General features: G+C 37.5%; 1 protein-coding gene across 9 annotated transcripts in view; it reads right to left on the reverse strand.

The window, feature by feature from the left end:
* The window catches only part of DIAPH2 (diaphanous related formin 2), a 1,048,054-nt gene that overhangs the window by 256,104 nt on the left and 773,451 nt on the right, over positions 1–18,499 (reverse strand). For all 9 annotated transcript variants that reach the window (XM_025277003.3, XM_025277005.3, XM_025277006.3 and 6 more), the window contains one exon: positions 11,710–11,845. In XM_025277003.3, the coding sequence (XP_025132788.1) occupies positions 11,710–11,845 (136 nt within the window). The remainder of the gene's footprint in view (positions 1–11,709; positions 11,846–18,499) is intronic.

An 18,499-nucleotide genomic window follows, 5' to 3' on the forward strand; every position in this document is an offset into this window, starting at 1 on the left:
AAATAATGTGAAATGAATTAATTAACTTATAACATACAATCATTTTAAAACTCAGAAAACTAAAATTGCTATCCACCACTAATGACAGAGGTTAAATGTTTAGGTTTTTTGGTTAAAATTTGCTTATTCACTATCAGAAGACTGGATTTATCATCAAATCTGACTCAGGTAGCTGTCCTTATAATCATACTAGAAGTAAACAGGTAATTCTAATTTCCATATAATCTTATATGAGGAGAAGCAAAACTGTTCCTGATTAAATAATATTTGCATAAGAATCACACTTGGAGTTTCCAATTTCAAAACACCCTTTTTGAAATGCATTTATTTTTATTGCTTCCTGTTAGTCCTTGCAATTAATTTGCTGAGTTCCAGAAACATGAAAAGAAAGAGATTTATTCACAAATATTACAAATATTTGGTAAGCTTTCTTACTCTACTTACAGAATTAATTAATTTTTCATGATCCCTAAATTAATTATCATCTATATTAATACAATCAAAGGTTGGAGAACGTAGATTATGCCAAGTACTTTGCATAGTTTACATACTATTACACACATTTTAGAGTACATTTATTGATTTAGCATATGTTTGGCTGCATTTACATTAGCTTTCTTAATTTTATATTTAAATAAATGATGTATTACTGTGCATGCTTTAATTAAAATTATTTGTGGAATGGCACAATAAATATTGGTTGGATTAATGAAATAACCTAAGATGTCAAAATACATCAATACATAGTTATATATTGATGAAACTTTGCTGTTCTTAAAAAATCTATACAATATTGTAAAGTATTTAGTCTCCAATTAAAATAAACAAATTTATATTAAAAAAAAAGTCTAGGCCATGAGTGAATCCATTGCTTCCAACACCAAATGCCTTTTTTTCCTCCATGTCTTTTATGAAAATTTTCCTTTGTCTACCACCTTCTTAAACTGCCACAGGTTGCAACTCCTTTGAAAGGAACATCAGAAATGAGCTAACTCCTTTTTTTCTTCACCTTTGACTGTTTTCTTCCAGCTATATCCACCTTGTGTTCAACTCTCCTTTCTTGTATTCTGGCTCACTACCTGGGTAATCCCTGAACAAATTCCTATAATCACCTTGACTCTCCTACCTCATCACATCACAACTCATCACCTGACTTGCAAGACTCCTCACAAGTCTTTCCAACAGTCTTCCTATTTTTCCAATAGTTTCCAATTTCAAACTCTTCTCTGTCAATGATAAAAACGAGGACAATGAGAACCTGAGAAAATATTTACTGAACATTGAACTGTTCATCAGAGACCAATGACATCAACATGTAATTGATAGACTAGAGTATTAGCGACATCAGTCTCTGTGGATTACCTCATTTTACCCTCACAATAACAAAGAATGTTCTATTACTCCTGTTTATAGAGGAGGATATTAAGGCATAGAGAGATGAAAGTCCTTGTCAGAGATTATATGGGTACTCAGTTGCAGATCTAAGACCTGAACTTAGGACCTATCCTTGTCATTACTTTGATGTACTTCCCTGTGGGCCACCGAACAGTTCCTCCACGAGGCCTTCCACCTTCCATGCTGACATGTGCCAATGATGACATTAGTCCCATTTACTTAAATAGTTTCACCCCTGGTTAGCCAAATATTACCCATCCTTCAGCATCTAGTTCAATTGATACTTTCAGAGACCATAGCTAGTGAACTATGTGAAAAAATAGTTCAACTATTTTTTCAACTTCTTGTGAAACCTTACATCATTTTACCAGATCTCATTGATCTCTCCTTTTAGATAGTCTGAAGTAATCTCTATTATATATTAGTACACCGTTTGCTGGTTCAGCTTTATCACAACTGAAGAGTAGCAAAATATTTCACCTCAAAATATGCCACTATTTCAAGCTGAAGAAAATTAAGAAGAAGCAGATACCAGAAAAACTCTCAGCCCTGTAGCTATCTGCCTAAAACCAGGACATAAATTTGTGAAGGTGTCCCTCTATTACTCTTTACCAGGAATAAAGAGAAGTTATTCATCAGAGACTATTCTTGATTGACTGTTATCCTTTCGGAAACAGCACCAGGGGAACCTATGTAACAGTTTACCCACTAGCTCTTATCTTCCATTAGTTTCTTCATATATTTACATTCCCATAATTTGCCACACTAGAAACTCAAAGTGCTTTGCCTTTGTCTCATCTAAAAACTTCTAAAAATGTATTATTCTTTTGCTAAGATGATATATAAGCCCAAGTTCTAACCACCCCTTTGAGTTACTCATCACTGAATGCTCTCAGGTATATGCATGATGCATGTATTAATAAATCTGTTCATTTTTCTCCTGTTAATCTGCCTTTTGTCCATGTAATTTATAGGGCCCCAGTCAATGAACAGTTTTTTTCTCCCCTACACAACTCTGACAAAACTATAAACTAAAAAGCATGTGGACTATGTCTTGAACTTTTGTTTGAATTCTTCAATGAGCACAAAATGACTCATCATTAGCAGCAGCAAGAATTTTCTAGGCTCTGTGTTATGTACTACACTTATCACAAAAACAATAGGAGGCAAATGTCATTATCCTCTATTATGAATGAGGTAACTGAGGCATGAAGAGATGAAGGAAGAGAACAAGGTCATAAAGTGAGTAGGTGGCAGAGCTAGGACTGATCTCCACTTTTGTAATGTAGAGATTTTAATAATTTTTTAGTTATGTCACTTAATGTTTACAAATGATGGTCTCTTTAATATATACCCATGTCTTTTTTCTCTTTTACAATAAAAAATACTATTTCTTATCATGGCCTTTGCCTTTGGACCTCTAATTCTTTCAAAATGGAGCCTTGAAACATGGCTTTTTTTTTGAAACATGGCATTTTTTAATGCATTTAACTGCAAAGACATAATTCTCTGGCTGCTTGGTTTCCATGATATCTTCACTTAATATTGAGCTTGGTTGATCACATCTAGATTACAGAAATAATCTTTTGTGGTTGCTTAACCCCTCGTCCAAGGTAAGGAGCAGTGGCTGCGCTTTGCTGGAGCAGCCATGAAGAGATACCTCACATTCAAGGTAAGAGAAACCCAAGTAAGACGGTAGGTGTTGCAAGAGGGCATCAGAGGGGAGACACACTGAAACCATACAGAAAACTAGACAATCTAATCACACTAGGACCACAGCCTTGTCTAACTCAATGAAACTAAGCCATGCCCGTGGGGCCACTCAAGACGGGCGGGTCATGGCAGAGAGTTCTGACAGAATGTGGTCCACTGGAGAAGGGAATGGCAAACCACTTCAGTATTCTTGCCTTGAGAACCCCATGAAAAGAGGAACTCCCCAGGTCAGTAGGTGCCCAATATGCTACTGGAGATCAGTGGAGAAATAACTCCAGAAAGAATGAAGGGATGGAACCAAAGCAAAAACAATACCCAGCTGTGGATGTGACTGGTGATAGAAGCAAGGTCTGATGCTGTAAAGAGCAATATTGCATAGGAACCTGGAATGTCAGGTCCATGAATCAAGGCAAATTGGAAGTGGTCAAACAAGAGATGGCAAGAGCGAACATCAAAATTCTAGGAATCAGCGAACTAAAATGGACTGGAATGGGTGAATTTAACTCAGATGACCATTATATCTACTACTGCAGGCAGGAATCCCTCAGAAGAAATGGAGTAGCCATCATGGTCAACAAAAGAGTTAGAAATGCAGTACTTGGATGCAATCTCAAAAACGACAGAATGATCTATGTTTGTTTCCAAGGCAAACCATTCAATATCACAGTAATCCATGTCTATGCCCCAACCAGTATCGCTGAAAAAGCTGAAGTTGAACGGTTCTATGAAGACCTACAAGACCTTTTAGAACTAACACCCCAAAAAGATGTCCTTTTCATTATAGGGGTCTGGAATGCAAAAGTAGGAAGTCAAGAAACACCTGGAGTAACAGGTAAATTTGGCCTTGGAATACGGAATGAAGCAGGGCAAAGACTAATAGAGTTTTGCCAAGAAAATGCACTGGTCATAGCAAACACCCTCTTCCAACAACACAAAAGAAGACTCTACACATGGACATCATCAGATGGTCAACACCGAAGTCAGACTGATTATATTCTTTGCAGCCAAAGATGGAGAAGCTCTATACCGTCAACAAAAACAAGACCAGGAACTGACTGTGGCTCAGATCATGAACTCCTTATTACCAAATTCAGACTTAAATTGAAGAAAGTAGGGAAAACCACTAGACCGTTCAGGTATGACCTAAATCAAATGCCTTATGATTATACAGTGGAAGTGAGAAATAGATTTAAGGGCCTAGATCTGATAGATAGAGTGCCTGATAAACTAGGACTGAGGTTCGTGACATTGTCCAGGATACAGGGATCAAGACCATCCTCATGGAAAAGAAATGCAAAAAAGCAAAATGGCTGTCTGGGGAGGGCTTACAAATAGCTGTGAAAAGAAGAGAAGTGAAAAGCTAAGGAGAAAAGGAAAGACATAAGCATCTGAATGCAGAGTTCCAAAGAATAGCAAGAAGAGATAAGAAAGCCTTCCTCAGCGATCAATGCAAAGAAATAGAGGAAAACAACAGAATGGGCAAGACTAGAGATCTCTTCAAGAAAATTAGAGATACCAAGGGAACATTTCATGCAAAGATGGGCTTGATAAAAGACAGAAATGGTATGGACCTAACAGAAGCAGAAGATATTAAGAAGAGGTGGCAAGAATACACAGAAGAACTGTACAGAAAAGATCTTCACAACCCAGATAATCACGATGGTGTGATCACTGACCTAGAGCCAGACATCCTGGAATGTGAAGTCAAGTAGGCCTTAGAAAACATCACTATGAACAAAGCTAGTGGAGGTGATGGAATTCCAGTTGAGCTATTTCAAATCCTGAAAGATGATGCTGTAAAAGTGCTGCACTCAATATGCCAGCAGATTTGGAAAACTCAGCCGTGGCCACAGGACTGGAAAAGGTCAGTTTTCATTCCAATCCCAAAGAAAGGCAATGCCAAAGAATGCTCAAACTACCGCATGATTGCACTCGTCTCACACGCTAATAAAGTGATGCTCAAAATTCTCCAAGCCAGGCTTCAGCCATATGTGAACTGTGAACTTCCAGATGTTCAAGCTGGTTTTAGAAAAGGCAGAGGAACCAGAGCTCAAATGGCCAACATCCGCTGGATCATCGAAAAAGCAGGAGAGTTCCAGAAAAACATCTATTTCTGCTTTATTGACTATGCCAAAGCCTTTGGCTGTGTGAATCACAATAAACTATGGAAAATTCTGAAAGAGATGGGAATACCAGACCACCTGACCTGCCTCCTGAGAAACCTGTATGCAGGTCAGGAAGCAACAGTTAGAACTGGACATGGAACAACAGACTGGTTCCAAATAGGAAAAGGAATACGTCAAGGCTGTATATTGTCACCCTGCTTATTTAACTTATATGCAGAGTACATCATGAGAAACTTTGGGCTTGAAGAAGCACAAGCTGGAATTAAGATTGCCGGGAGAAATATCAATAACCTCAGATATGCGGATGATACCACCCTTATGGCAGAAAGTGAAGAAGAACTAAAAAGCCTCTTGATGAAGGTGAAAGAGGAGAGTGAAAAAGTTGGCTTAAAAGTCAACATTCAGAAAACAAAGGTCATGGCATCTGGTCCCATCACTTCATGGCAAATAGATGGGGAAACAGTGGAAACAGTGTCAGACTTTATTTTTGGGGGCTCCAAAATCACTGCAGATGGTGACTGCAGCCATGAAATTAAAAGACGCTTACTCCTTGGAAGCAAACCAACCTAGATAGCATATTGAAAAACAGAGACATTACTTTGCCAACAAAGGTCCGTCTAGTTAAGGCTATGGTTTTTCCTGTGGTCATGTATGGGTGTGAGAGTTGGACTGTGAAGAAAGCTGAGCACCGAAGAATTGATGCTTTTGACCTGTAGCATTGGAGAAGACTCTTGAGAGTCCCTTGGACTGCAAGGAGATCCAACCAGTCCATTCTGAAGGAGATCAGCCCTGGGATTTCTTTGGAAGGAATGATGGTAAAGCTGAAACTCCAGTACTTTGGCCACCTCATGTGAAGAGTTGACTCATTGGAAAAGACTGATGCTGGGAGGGATCGGGGGCAGGAGGAGAAGGGGATGACAGAGGATGAGATGGCTGGATGGCATCACTTTGGCGATGGACAGGGAGGCCTGGCGTGCCGTGATTCATGGGGTCACAAAGAGTCGGACACGACTGAGTGACTGAACTTAACTGAACTTACCCATTAGTCCTCTGGATAATTAGATTCTAAAATATTTCCTCATGATGAATGTATATAATTTTGCATGCTAGATAAATACATCTTGTTGTTGTTACTCATTAGCTATATGGGATCACAGGAGATTTTTTAAAAGGGGTGGGCTGACACTTTGTAAAGTTCATATGAAATAGAAACTTTTCAGAAAAAGTATCTGTGTTTTTAAAGTCATTTGCAATTTTCAAATGACTTCGTTTACCCAAGGACTCTTTACTTGACTACATTTGTACAGGTCAGATTTCTTCATTCCAAATGTATCTATCTCCAGTCACATGTGCATGAACTATCTCTACAGCTTATATTATATGTAGCTCACAATGTTAATCCAATGTTCTACATCAGTTCTTTCAGTGGAAAATGGATAACACTTTTATAACTGGACACATTTACAAGTTCTTTGAATCACTTTCGGATGGCACCTCATTCTCATGTCTTCCACGGATTCACCTTTTATGTAGCTCCATCATGCCTCCTCCCAGACTCAAAGAATGTCTGCAACTGACTTCCACCTAGTTAACAGTAGTATCTTTTACAAGATACTAAGAAACTCACTGACACTGAACGCTGTTTTGATACCCAGTTAACGAACTCTGTTCTTATTCTTTCTTTTCTGCATCTTTGATCTTCTTAAGATTATATAATTTCAATGGAAGGATCTCTTTTTAAAACATATTTGCAAGTACTAACATGCATATACTCTAATTATCAAATAATATTTACAATAAACAATAATAATAAGATATGAGAGCTGGACCATAAAGAAGGCTGAGCACCAAAGAAATGATGCTTTCAAACTGGAGAAGATTTTTGAAAGTCCCCTGGACAGCAAGGAGATAAAACCAGTCAATCCTAAAGGAAATCAATCCTGAATATTCATTGGAAGGACTGATGCTGAAGTTGAAGCTCCAATACTTTGGCTGACTGATACAAAGAGCTGACTCATTAGAAAAAACCCTGATGCTGGGAAAGATTGAGGGCAGAAGAAGGAGGCGACAGAGGATGAGATGGTTGGATGGCATCACTGACTCAATGGACATGAGTTTGAGCAAACTCTGGGAGATGGTGAAGGACAGGGAAGCCTGGCGTGCCGCAGTCCACAGGATCACAAAGATTCGGACACGACTTAGCTATTGAACAATGAACGACATTTGCTACATATGGGCCACCAATCAAAAACCTAATGGTGAGGTCAAACTGGATTTAAGTTGGACCTCTAACCCAACATGACTGGTTTCCCTTCACCAAGTGAAGGGACAGATGTGTACACATGGAGAATGCCATGTGAAGACTTAAGTTATGCTGCCATGAGCCAAGGAACTAACAGAAACAAAGAGAGAAGCCTAAAATGGATGGATCCTTCCCTAGTGTCTTCAGAAAGAGCATCACCCTGCCTATACCTTCCTTTCAGATTTCTGTCCTCCAGAACTGGGAGACAATAAACCTTGTTGTTCTAAGCCATGCAGTTTGTGATATTTTCTTATAATAGGCCTAGGAAACTAATAAGCTTGCACGCCTGCATGTGTGCTCAGTCATGTGCAACTCTTTGCAACCTCATGGACTTAGCCTGCAAAGCTCCTCTGTCCATGGGATTCTCCAGGCAAGAATACTGGAGTGCGTTGAAATTTCCTCCTGCAGGGGCTCTTCCTAACCCAGGGATCAAACTCATGTCTCCTGCAGCTCCTGCATTGGCAGACGGATTCTTTACTACTGAGCCACTTGGGAAGCCTACATAACTAATATATCCTAACTTTAATAATCAAAAACCAATGATTCTCAGGTCTTTCTCATCCAAACCTTTCCTGAGTTTAATATGCACATACACAATAGCTTCTTAGATATTTCCCATCTTTACAACGTTTCTTAAAATGACACAAGATTCAAAATGTCACCTATCATGTAATCCTCCTGATGAAGTCTGCTCTATTTGTGAATTGTTTTTTCTTTATTTATTAAATTGATTTATTTATTAAAGAAGGTACCCCTTTCTTTAATGCCCCCTTCCCTTAATTCTCTCATCTAAAATTTTCAGGGTCAGTCAATTCTACATTTTAACAACCCTCTGGTGATGGTTATGGTATCCACATATTAGTTCAGACTAATGAGGGTGTTTTGGGATGAGATAAATATTTAAGTCAGTGGATTTTTGAGTAAATCAGATTGCCTTTTGTAATGCAGGTGGGCCTCATCCAATCACTTGAAGTTCTGAATAGATCAAAAAACTGATCACCCCTGAGCAAGAGGGAATTCTACCAGCAGATTGCCTTTGGACTTGAACTACAACATGGGTTCTTCCCTGGCTCTCCAGGGTGCCATCCTACTCTGCAGATTTTGGAAATACCAGCTTCTATAATCACATGAGCCAATTCCTTAAAATAAATCTGTCTGTACATATCCACAACCTATAGAATAGAATACACTTCTTACTGGTAACTTCTGTAACGGCATTACCACTGCATTAACTTAGGCCGCCATCATCTATTGTCAAGACTGTGATAACCTCTTAACCTCTGTTGTCTCATGCTGTTCCCTTTTCAGTCCATTCTCTATGCTTTTGTCAAAATGATCTTTCTAAGAAACCTATGAAAGCACATTAACTTTCTATTTAGAAACATTCATAGATTTACCATAGCTCTCACTGTAAGACCCTTAGCATAACTAAGAGAATGCACAATCTGTCTGCTACCTCTTCCAGCCTCTTCTCTCAGTACTCCTCTATGCACGTAAGGGAGCTAATATTCAGTGCTATTCTACTTGTTAAGTGAGAACTTCCTGCAAATACCCACTGCCATGCTGTGCCCTAGTCCTTTCCCTAATTGAGTGATCGTCAGTCAGGATTAGTTCTTTTGATCCTAATTATGAAACTTGCTTGCTAAATTATGTTGATACTATCTTATTTTTACCTTGGCAGTTTACTTTCTTCTTTTTATTATTTTTAAAATGTCCTGGTGGCTCAAACATTAAAGAATCTGCTTGCAATGCAGGAGACATAGTTTTGATCCCTGGATTTTGAAGATCCCTTGGAGAAGGGAATGGCTACCCAGTCTAGTATTCTTGTCTGGAGAATCCCATGGACAGAGAAGCCTGGCAGGCTACAGTCCATGGGGTAGCAAAGAGTTGGACACCACTGACCAACTAACACTTTCCCATTTCACCTCACAGTGATTTACAATATTGTGTTAGTTACAATTGTGTGTTAGTACAGTGCAGTGATTCAGTTATGTGTGTGTGTGTGTGTGTATGTATACACACACACAGGCACACACACACACACACATATATATGGCAAAAGATATATCCCACCCAATCCAAACAGACAGAAAATAACTAGGCTTGGGGAAAGACCTCATCTTTAACACTGATTTTATGGAGTGGGCATGAATCAGCAAAGAAACAGAGAGTGAAAAACACCTCAATCTCCACACCTTGAAATGTGTGTGTCTGTGAATGTATGTGTGTGCTTGTGTTTGGGAAACCCAAATGTTGCACTGAGATTCTGCCTCACTCAAAATTAGGGATGTTGGCATATCTGTGCAGGGACTTGCAAGACCTGTCATGCTCCATTTTCCTCTGAGTAAATCAGCCATTTATTGAGAATATATATATATATTCTTTTTCACATTCATTTCCATTATGGTATATTACAGGATACTGAATATAGTTCCCTGTGCCATAAGTGGGACCTTGATGTTTATCCATTCTGTATACTTTTTTTCTTTTAAAATTATGCTTATTTCCTGGGCAAAAAAATAAACTGTAGTCACTTTCTAAAAATTTGTATGTATTTTAAAGGTATGAAGAAAATGGTAGCAATATCACTTTTGACGATTTGCCAAATATCACTTTAGAAGATTTATGGCAGAGTAATTGATAATGGGGCTTCCCTGATGGCTCAGATGGTAAAGAATCTGCATGCAATGCAGGAGACCGGGGTTCGATCCCTGGGTCGGGAAGATCCCCTGGAGAAGGGAATGGCAACGCACTCCAGTATTCTTGTCTGGGGAATTCCATGAACAGAGGAGCCTGGTGGGATACAGTCTGTGGGATCGCAGAGACAGATGCGACTGAGCGACCAACACTTTCACTTTCTATTATAATAAACACTTGTAATTTAAAATGCATAATAATAATAATTAATAATTAACTTTGGCCACAGACTGCCTAGGATCAGATCTTGGTTCTACCTCTTACTCTCTATGGCAACTTGGACAACTCCCTTAACTTCTCTGTGCCTCAGTTTCCTCATCTTAAAATGAGATAGTAATACTCTTCTATTAGGGTTTTGTGAGGATTAAATATATTCAAATACATAAAATTCCTAGAACAGTTCCTGATACACAGTAAGTACTACATGTTTGCTGTTGTTGCTGTTGTTATTGCTATTATTATTTGACAATGGCATTTATAAGTGCAAAGATGCTATCACCAGACTATTTAGACTCTAATCTTGCTGATAATACTTCCTATTTGTGTGACCTTGGCAAGTTCCTTAATTTCTATGAGCTTCAGTTTCCTCATCTATAAAATGAGATAATAATAGCATCTGTCTCATAGAGATGTTATGAAGATTAATGTCCTTAAAATATGTGAAAGCCTTAGAACAGTGCTTGACACATGGTAAACATTATACAGTGCTTGCAATTCTGAATATCATATATTTAGAAACAGGTGGTCCATATTAATCATATTATCTTGCATCCTGTTCAGATTTTGTTTTTAAATTCTCTAACCATCAGTGGCAAAGGCTATGCTTTTTCATTATTCAGTTGCAGGTACCTCATGCTGACCACTTTCTTTCCTTACCCTGTCTTCTTTAAAAAGAAAACAAAACCAAAGCAAAAAAATTCACCTTTTATATGCAGTCATTCTTCCTAACCAAGAAAACAACTTACTTCATGCTATGTGGATATACCAGTATTTTGTTCGTAGGCTCACAACTGGACAAGGTGCTTTCTCCCTATTTTTTTTCAGCTTTTAATAGTGCCGTCAATATCCATTAAGACGTGAAACATTCAAGATCCCAAGGGAGGGTGTTAGTCGTTACTGTACTATCAATAGGCACGTGCCAATAAAATAAAATTAAAACCATAAGGCTCATCTCCCCAGACCAGTGTTTCTCTTTTCATCTCACTCACTCAGAACATATATAATTTGATTAAAGATATGAAAAGAAAAAGAGTGTTGCAACAACATATTACCTTGCATTGGCTATCAAAAATCCTGTCTTCAGTGTAGGATGACAAGAAATAAAGATAATAATGAGAGATATTTGATAAAAGTAACTAATAATATGGTAAATTTTCTACCCAAACCATAATTATTCAGTTTATAATTAAAAATTAATTAAGTGCAATTATTTTACACTTCATATGTCTTTTTTTTTTTAATGGAAGCACTTCATACCTTTGTTTATATCAATGAGTTGTTTCTTTTTCTTCTGGCGTTCCAACTTTTCTTGTTCAGCTTTCTCTTTTGCAAGCTTCGCCCTCCTAGTCTTCTCTTCCAGTTCTTTTCTCTTGTGGTTTTCTTTCACTGCTTCCTGTACATATAAACAAAGTTAAAAATTCTTACATTGCCTATATATTAGAGGAGTTGTGTAATTTAAAAATTCTATATACACATGTGTAGACGTTCAGAGATGGAATAGTATTATAGCAGCTTTTAGGTATGTGCATGTACTTTTGAGAGGATGAAATAAGCCTAAGATATTTCTTCTTGAAAAAAAAAAGTATACTCAGGATTTAATTGCTATTATATTTAACTTATATGCAGAGTACATCATGAGAAATGCTGGGCTGGAAGAAGCACAAGCTGGAATCAAAATTGCCAGGAGAAATATCAATAACCTCAGATATGCAGATGACACCACCCTATGGCAGAAAGTGAAGAGGAACTAAAAAGCCTCTTGAAAGTGAAAGAGGAGAGTGAAAAAGTTGGCTTAAAGTTCAACATTCAGAAAACTAAGATCATGGCATCTGGTCCCATCACTTCATGGCAAATAGATGGGGAAACAGTGGAAACAGTGTCAGACTTTATTTTTGGGGGCTCCAAAATCACTGCAGATGGTGACTGCAGCCATGAAATTAAAAGACGCTTACTCCTTGGAAGCAAAGTTATGACCAACCTAGATATTGAAAAGCAGAGACATTATTTTGCCAGCAAAGGTCCGTCTAGTCAAGGCTATGGTTTTTCCTGTGGTCATGTATGGATGCGAGAGTAGGACTGTGAAGAAAGCTGAGGGCTGAAGAATTGATGCTTTTGAACTGTGGTGTTGGAGAAGACTCTTGAGAGTCCCTTGGACTGCAAGGAGATCCAACCAGTCCATTCTAAAGGAGATCATCCCTGGATGTTCTTTGGAAGGAATGAAGCTAAAGCTGAAACTCCAGTACTTTGGCCACCTCATGCAAAGAGTTGACTCATTGGAAAAGACTGATGCTGGGAGGGATTGGGGGCAGGAAGAAAAGGGGATGACAGAGGATGAGATGGCTGGATGGCATCACCGACTCGACAGACGTGAGTCTGAGTGAACTCCGGGAATTGGTGATGGACAGAGAGGCCTGGCGTGCTGTGATTCATGGGGTCGCAAAGAGTCGGACACGACTGAGCGACTGAACTGAACAGAACTGAACTGGGGTGCTAGAAAATTAGAAACATGAATATTTACAGATTTACCAATAAACATTCTGTCTCTGTTGCTGAAATATGAAATAGTTTTGATGCACAAGAAAAAGTTTAATAGGGAAATATGGTTAGCAGGTATTCTACCACCTTTTTTTTTTTTTTTTAACGCTTTCCCCTTCCCTGAAAAATGTTTTTTTAAAACCAACTGATAAGATTTTTGTGAGGAAAAATGAGATACATTTATAAAGTACTTAGAACACTTAGTCTATGACAGTGATGATGGTGGGGGTGGTCATCATTACCTCTAATGGTGCAGGGCATGAAATAATCAGCCATATTGTCACAGGAAAGACAAAGCTGCAAGTTTAATAGCATTTACATGTCAAGATCTTTAGGAATGCTGAAATGTACCTCCAGCTATTGTCTGTTTTATTTTGCATAATGTGTGGAACTCAAGGTAATCAGTACATTTCAGCAGACAGTATAGGATAAAGTTAGAGTAAACAGTTCAGCTGGACTAATAGTACTTTAGAGAAGAGTCATTTTAGAGAAATGACTAATACAGAGACACATCAACTGCAAATTCCTTCCATCAAATTGTTCTGCTTTTCTTTTTCCTATTCTACTTCATTAGACCTATTCTACAGCATGTACCAACTATTTCACAAAAACTGTTTTGTTCCAAAAACCCCATAGAAGAAGACTCAATGACAAGAATACATCTATAAGGCTTGGCCTGGAGGTACCTATATTAAAATATTTTCTCTAATATTAAAAGATATAATAGTTTTCATCGATTTCGTTTTTAAAACCTTTATTTGTATTTCTTTATTTGACTGTGCCACATTTTAGTTGCAGCATGAGGGATCTCCAATCTTCACTGAGGCATGAGAGATCTTTTTTATTAGTTGGGGCATGTTGGAATCATCAGTTGGAGCATGTGGGACCTTAGTTCACCAACCAGGGGTCAAACCCAGGCCTGCAATGGGAGTATGGAATCTCAGCCACTGGACTGCCAGGGAAGTCCCTATAATAGTTTTCAAAAGCCTTTAAAAAGCACTTTCAAAGATATTCTTCTGATTTGCAAGAATTATTGGTACCTCTCCCTTCTACTACGGCTATCACACTAGCACATCCAGAATTATGCTAAGAGCACAAAATACTCTGGCTCCTGTAGACAAACTCAAAGACTTACCACTTAAACTTGAATAACAGAATCATAATTTTGGAGCAGCGTTTCTCAACTTCAGCACTGTTGTCATTTGGGGCAAGACAATTCTTGGTTGTAGGCTTCCCAGGTGGCTCAGTGGTAAAGAATCCACCTGCTAAGCAGGAGACGTAGGTTTGATCCCTGGATTGGGAAGGTCCCCTGGAGAAGTAAATGGCAACCCACTCCAGTATTCTTGCTGGGAAATCCCATGGACAGAGGAGCCAATGGGCTACAGTTCATGGGGTCACAAAGAGTTGTATACAACTTAGCAACAACAATAAATTCTTTGTTGGAGGAGTGCTGTGTGTCTTGTAAGATATTTAGCAGCACTCTTGACCTCCACTGACTAGATGCCGGTAGCACCTTTCTGGTTGTGACAGCCAAAAATGTCTCCAGAGACTGGCAGATGTTATCCAGGTTGAGAAGCACTAACCTAGGGGGTTTTATAGAAATTAATTTATTCACCAAAAATTGAAAATTGCCTGTTCCGCTGAAAGCATCTTCTTTTTGTAGATATGGAAACTAAGTTCTGAATGAGTTTAACTACTTGTCTAAGGTCACACATTTATGTAATTGCAAAGTTGGGAAAAGAACCCATGTCTCTTCTCAGTGTTTAATGTTTGTTTGATTCTTTGAGGAAGAAAAGATAATGTTGATCCACATTGGTGGATGTACATTTTGGTGTATGACACCAAAAGCACAACCAACCAAAGAAAGAAACAGATAAATAAAAGTTCATCAAAACTAAAAACTTTTATCTATCAAAGAACATTGTCAAGGGAATTCCCTGGCAGTCCAATGGTTAGAACTTGGCACTCTCACTGCCAGGGCCTGGGTTCAATCCCTGGTTTGGGTACTAAGGTCCTGCAAGCTGTGTGCTGCAGCCAAAAGGGAAGGGGGAAGAAAAAAGAACACTATCAAGACAGCAAAGAGATAACCCACAGAATGGGAGAAAATATTTGTAAGTCATGAATCTGATAGGAACATATAAAAACTTTTACTACTCAACCATAAAAAGACAAATAACCCAACTAAAAATGGGCAAAAGATTTAAATGGACATTTTTGCAAAGAAGATAGAGAGCCAATAAGTATATGAAAAGACATTCAACATCATTAGTCACTAGGGAATTGCAAATCAAAATCACAGTGAGGTACCACTTTATGAATACTAAGATGGCTATAATAAAAAAAAACAAACAACAAAACAGATAATAACTAGTGAGGAATTGGAAAAATTCGAATGCCTTGCATTGCTGGTGTGAAAGTAAAATAGTCATCTTGGAAAGCTGTCTGAGTCCTTCAAAATGCTGAACATAAGAGTTACAATAGGAACCAACAATTCCACTTCTGGATATATATCCAGGAGAAAAGAAAACACATGTTCATACAAAAACTTGTGCAAGATTTTTCTTTAGAAGGATTATTTCCAATAGCCAATAAGTGGAGACAACCCAAACGTCTATCAACTGATAAATGGATAAACAAAATATGGTACATACTGTTTATGGAATATTGTTCGACCATAAAAAGAATAAAGTACTGATACATGACGCAACATGAATGAACCTTAAAATATTATGCTAAGTGAAAGAAGTCAAACACAAAAGGCCACATATGGTATGATTCCATTCATATGTAGTGTCCAGAATAGACAAATCCATGGAGAGAGAAAGCAGACTATTGGTTGACAGAAGGAGGAGCAGGGAATGGAGAATGACTGTTAATGAGTCTCGGGCTTCTTTTTGGTCATGATGAAAATGTTCTGGAGTTATGTAGTGGTGATGGTTGCAGAATCTTGTGAATATATTAAAAACCACTGATTCGGTATTTCAAAAGGGTGAATTTTATGATATGTAAATTATATCTCAATAAAAAATAATAAAATAAAAAATAAGTATTTGAAAAAGGCAGGATTGAAATAAAATTGGAACTTAGAAAAAAGGCAACATACATTCAGGCTCTGATACTAACAAGTTGCATGATCTTTGGTAAGTAACATAAGAGGAGGTGAGTAGCAGAAGAGGGAAGGGAGGTTAATGCTTGTGTATATTTTATTACCAGTCAGATTTCTGATCTGGTGAACCATTAACCAACATCTGGACATTATCACTTTACTGGACTATTTAGCTGTTGAACGCTGTCATTTATTATGAAGATAGAAAAAACTGGTAACTTGCAGTTGTATTTCTTCCTTGTCCTGATAATAACAGCTATTTTTTAATGGAAAATTATTATATGTCAGGTATTTAAAGTAAAGAACTTCAGATATTTATAGAAAACGTACAAAACAATTAGTATTTGTTCTCATTTTACAGATGGTAAAACTTAGGCTCAGGTAGGTTAAATGAGATGTCCAAGGCTCTGCAGCTACTGCTGCTAAGTCACTTCAGTCGTGTCTGACTCTGTGCGACCCCATGGACGGCAGGCCACCAGGCTCCTCCGTCCCTGGGATTCTCCAGGCAAGAACACTGGAGTGGGTTGCCATTTCCTTCTCCAGTGCATGAAAGTGAAAAGTGAAAGTGAAGTCACTCAGTTGTGTCCAACTCCTCGCGACCCCATGGACTGCAGCCCACCAGGCTCCTCCATCCATGGGGCTCTGTAGGTACTTAAATACCAGAACCATATATGTTCACTCACATTACCATGATGCCTTCCAAGTAAAGTTGTCAAATAAAAAACAGGACACTCAGCTAAATTTGAATGTCAGATAGTATTTCATTGTCTTTTGTAACTGAGTAATAATGTGAACTTTTTTTTTTTTTTAGTTTAAGTATATCCCATTCAATACTTAGCATATACTTATATTAAAAAAATTTCATGCAACAGTTGGGACATCTTGATACTAAAACTCATGCATTATCCATGCAATATTTGGGATATACTCATGCTAAGAAAATCAGGTAATATGTGGGACATGTTGATAACAAAAGATTTTAGCATAGTTTATCTGAAATTCAACTTTAACTGGGCATCCAGTATTTTTATGTGAAAAATTTGGCAACCTTATTCCCAAGACTGTTAATATTTTTATAAGTATTCTTTTGTAGACTAAGATTACATAATGAAGATAGTAGAATAATTATAAAAATACAAAAAAGCCCAAATCTAAACAATACTCTGAGAAAAGAAATGATATAGATCATTGATAGGCATTATGTGGTTCATGAACTTGACTCATATTATTTCTATAGCATTCTTCACAGTTTGTTCCTTTTCTTAAAAAGCAAAACTAATACAGTTATGTAAAGTTTAAAAATAAAATAAAATAAAAAAAAATCTAAACTAATACAATTTAGAAGAAAAGCAGTCAATAAAATCACCGAATCACTAGTAGAAAAATTCATCATACGGGAATGGGTTAAATTTCTATATGAAAGGGAGACTTGGAACTGGCACTTCTAAAACACCATGAATGTAAGTCTATAAACAATGAAACAGACCAAGTAATAGGTCCATCAGTTGACATCTTAAATGTTTCAGGAATAAATTTAACTATGAAACAATCACACAATTTGAAATGGCATAATGGTGTAATCTTAAAGAGACCGAAACAAAGAGAAAAATAATTTCTGTGGCTTGGCAATAATAGAAATGAATGCAGACATCTACAAAGGCATGTGTTTTTCAAGCAACACAGACTGTGGAGTAAGATTCAGTTCTGATATCACCAATTCTGTCTTCATGAAGAAGCATCATGCTAAAAAGAAGATCCTATTCTTCTTGGTGGTTTTAGTCTTTGGCTCCAGCTTTAGGAAATTAGAGATGGGAAACACATGCCTATTCAATTATCCCTACATAGGAAATAAATTTACAATGAGAAAGGGAAATCTTAACTATGGTTTCATACCAACAATCTTTAATTTTACTAGAGAGAAAGATAAGAAATTTCAAAACTTTGGTTAACTCTCCAAAAAATATGAAGACTGATGAGAGAACTCTTTTGAGGGATGGGATGTATTTTTTTCATCCTAATTCTTATAAAACAAAATCCAAGTAATTAAAAGAATAAAAGCAACAGGAGCAAATTTGAGATTGGAATTTTTAAAAAAACCTGTAAATAATTGACTGTGATTAACAACACTTTATATCTGTTGAGACTCACTAAACATTTTAAATGCTAACTTGTCTACTTCAACAAGATTCTCGAGTAGGCATCAATCATTATTTCTTAGGGTTGGGAATGCCAACTGATTAGATTCTGTCAATGTGAAGAACTGTGTTCTGTTAAGAGGATGCTAATTGAGAAAGTGTTTTGGTAGTAACCTCAACAAGATAAGAAATGCTTACAGAAAAAAAAGTCTCAGTTTTACTGGCACATCTATTTTTCAAGAGTCAGGAAAAAGCACAGGAGTAAAATGCA

The sequence above is a fragment of the Bubalus bubalis genome, chromosome X (assembly GCF_019923935.1).
Source record: "Bubalus bubalis isolate 160015118507 breed Murrah chromosome X, NDDB_SH_1, whole genome shotgun sequence".
In the NCBI taxonomy this organism is placed as follows: Eukaryota; Metazoa; Chordata; class Mammalia; order Artiodactyla; family Bovidae; genus Bubalus; species Bubalus bubalis.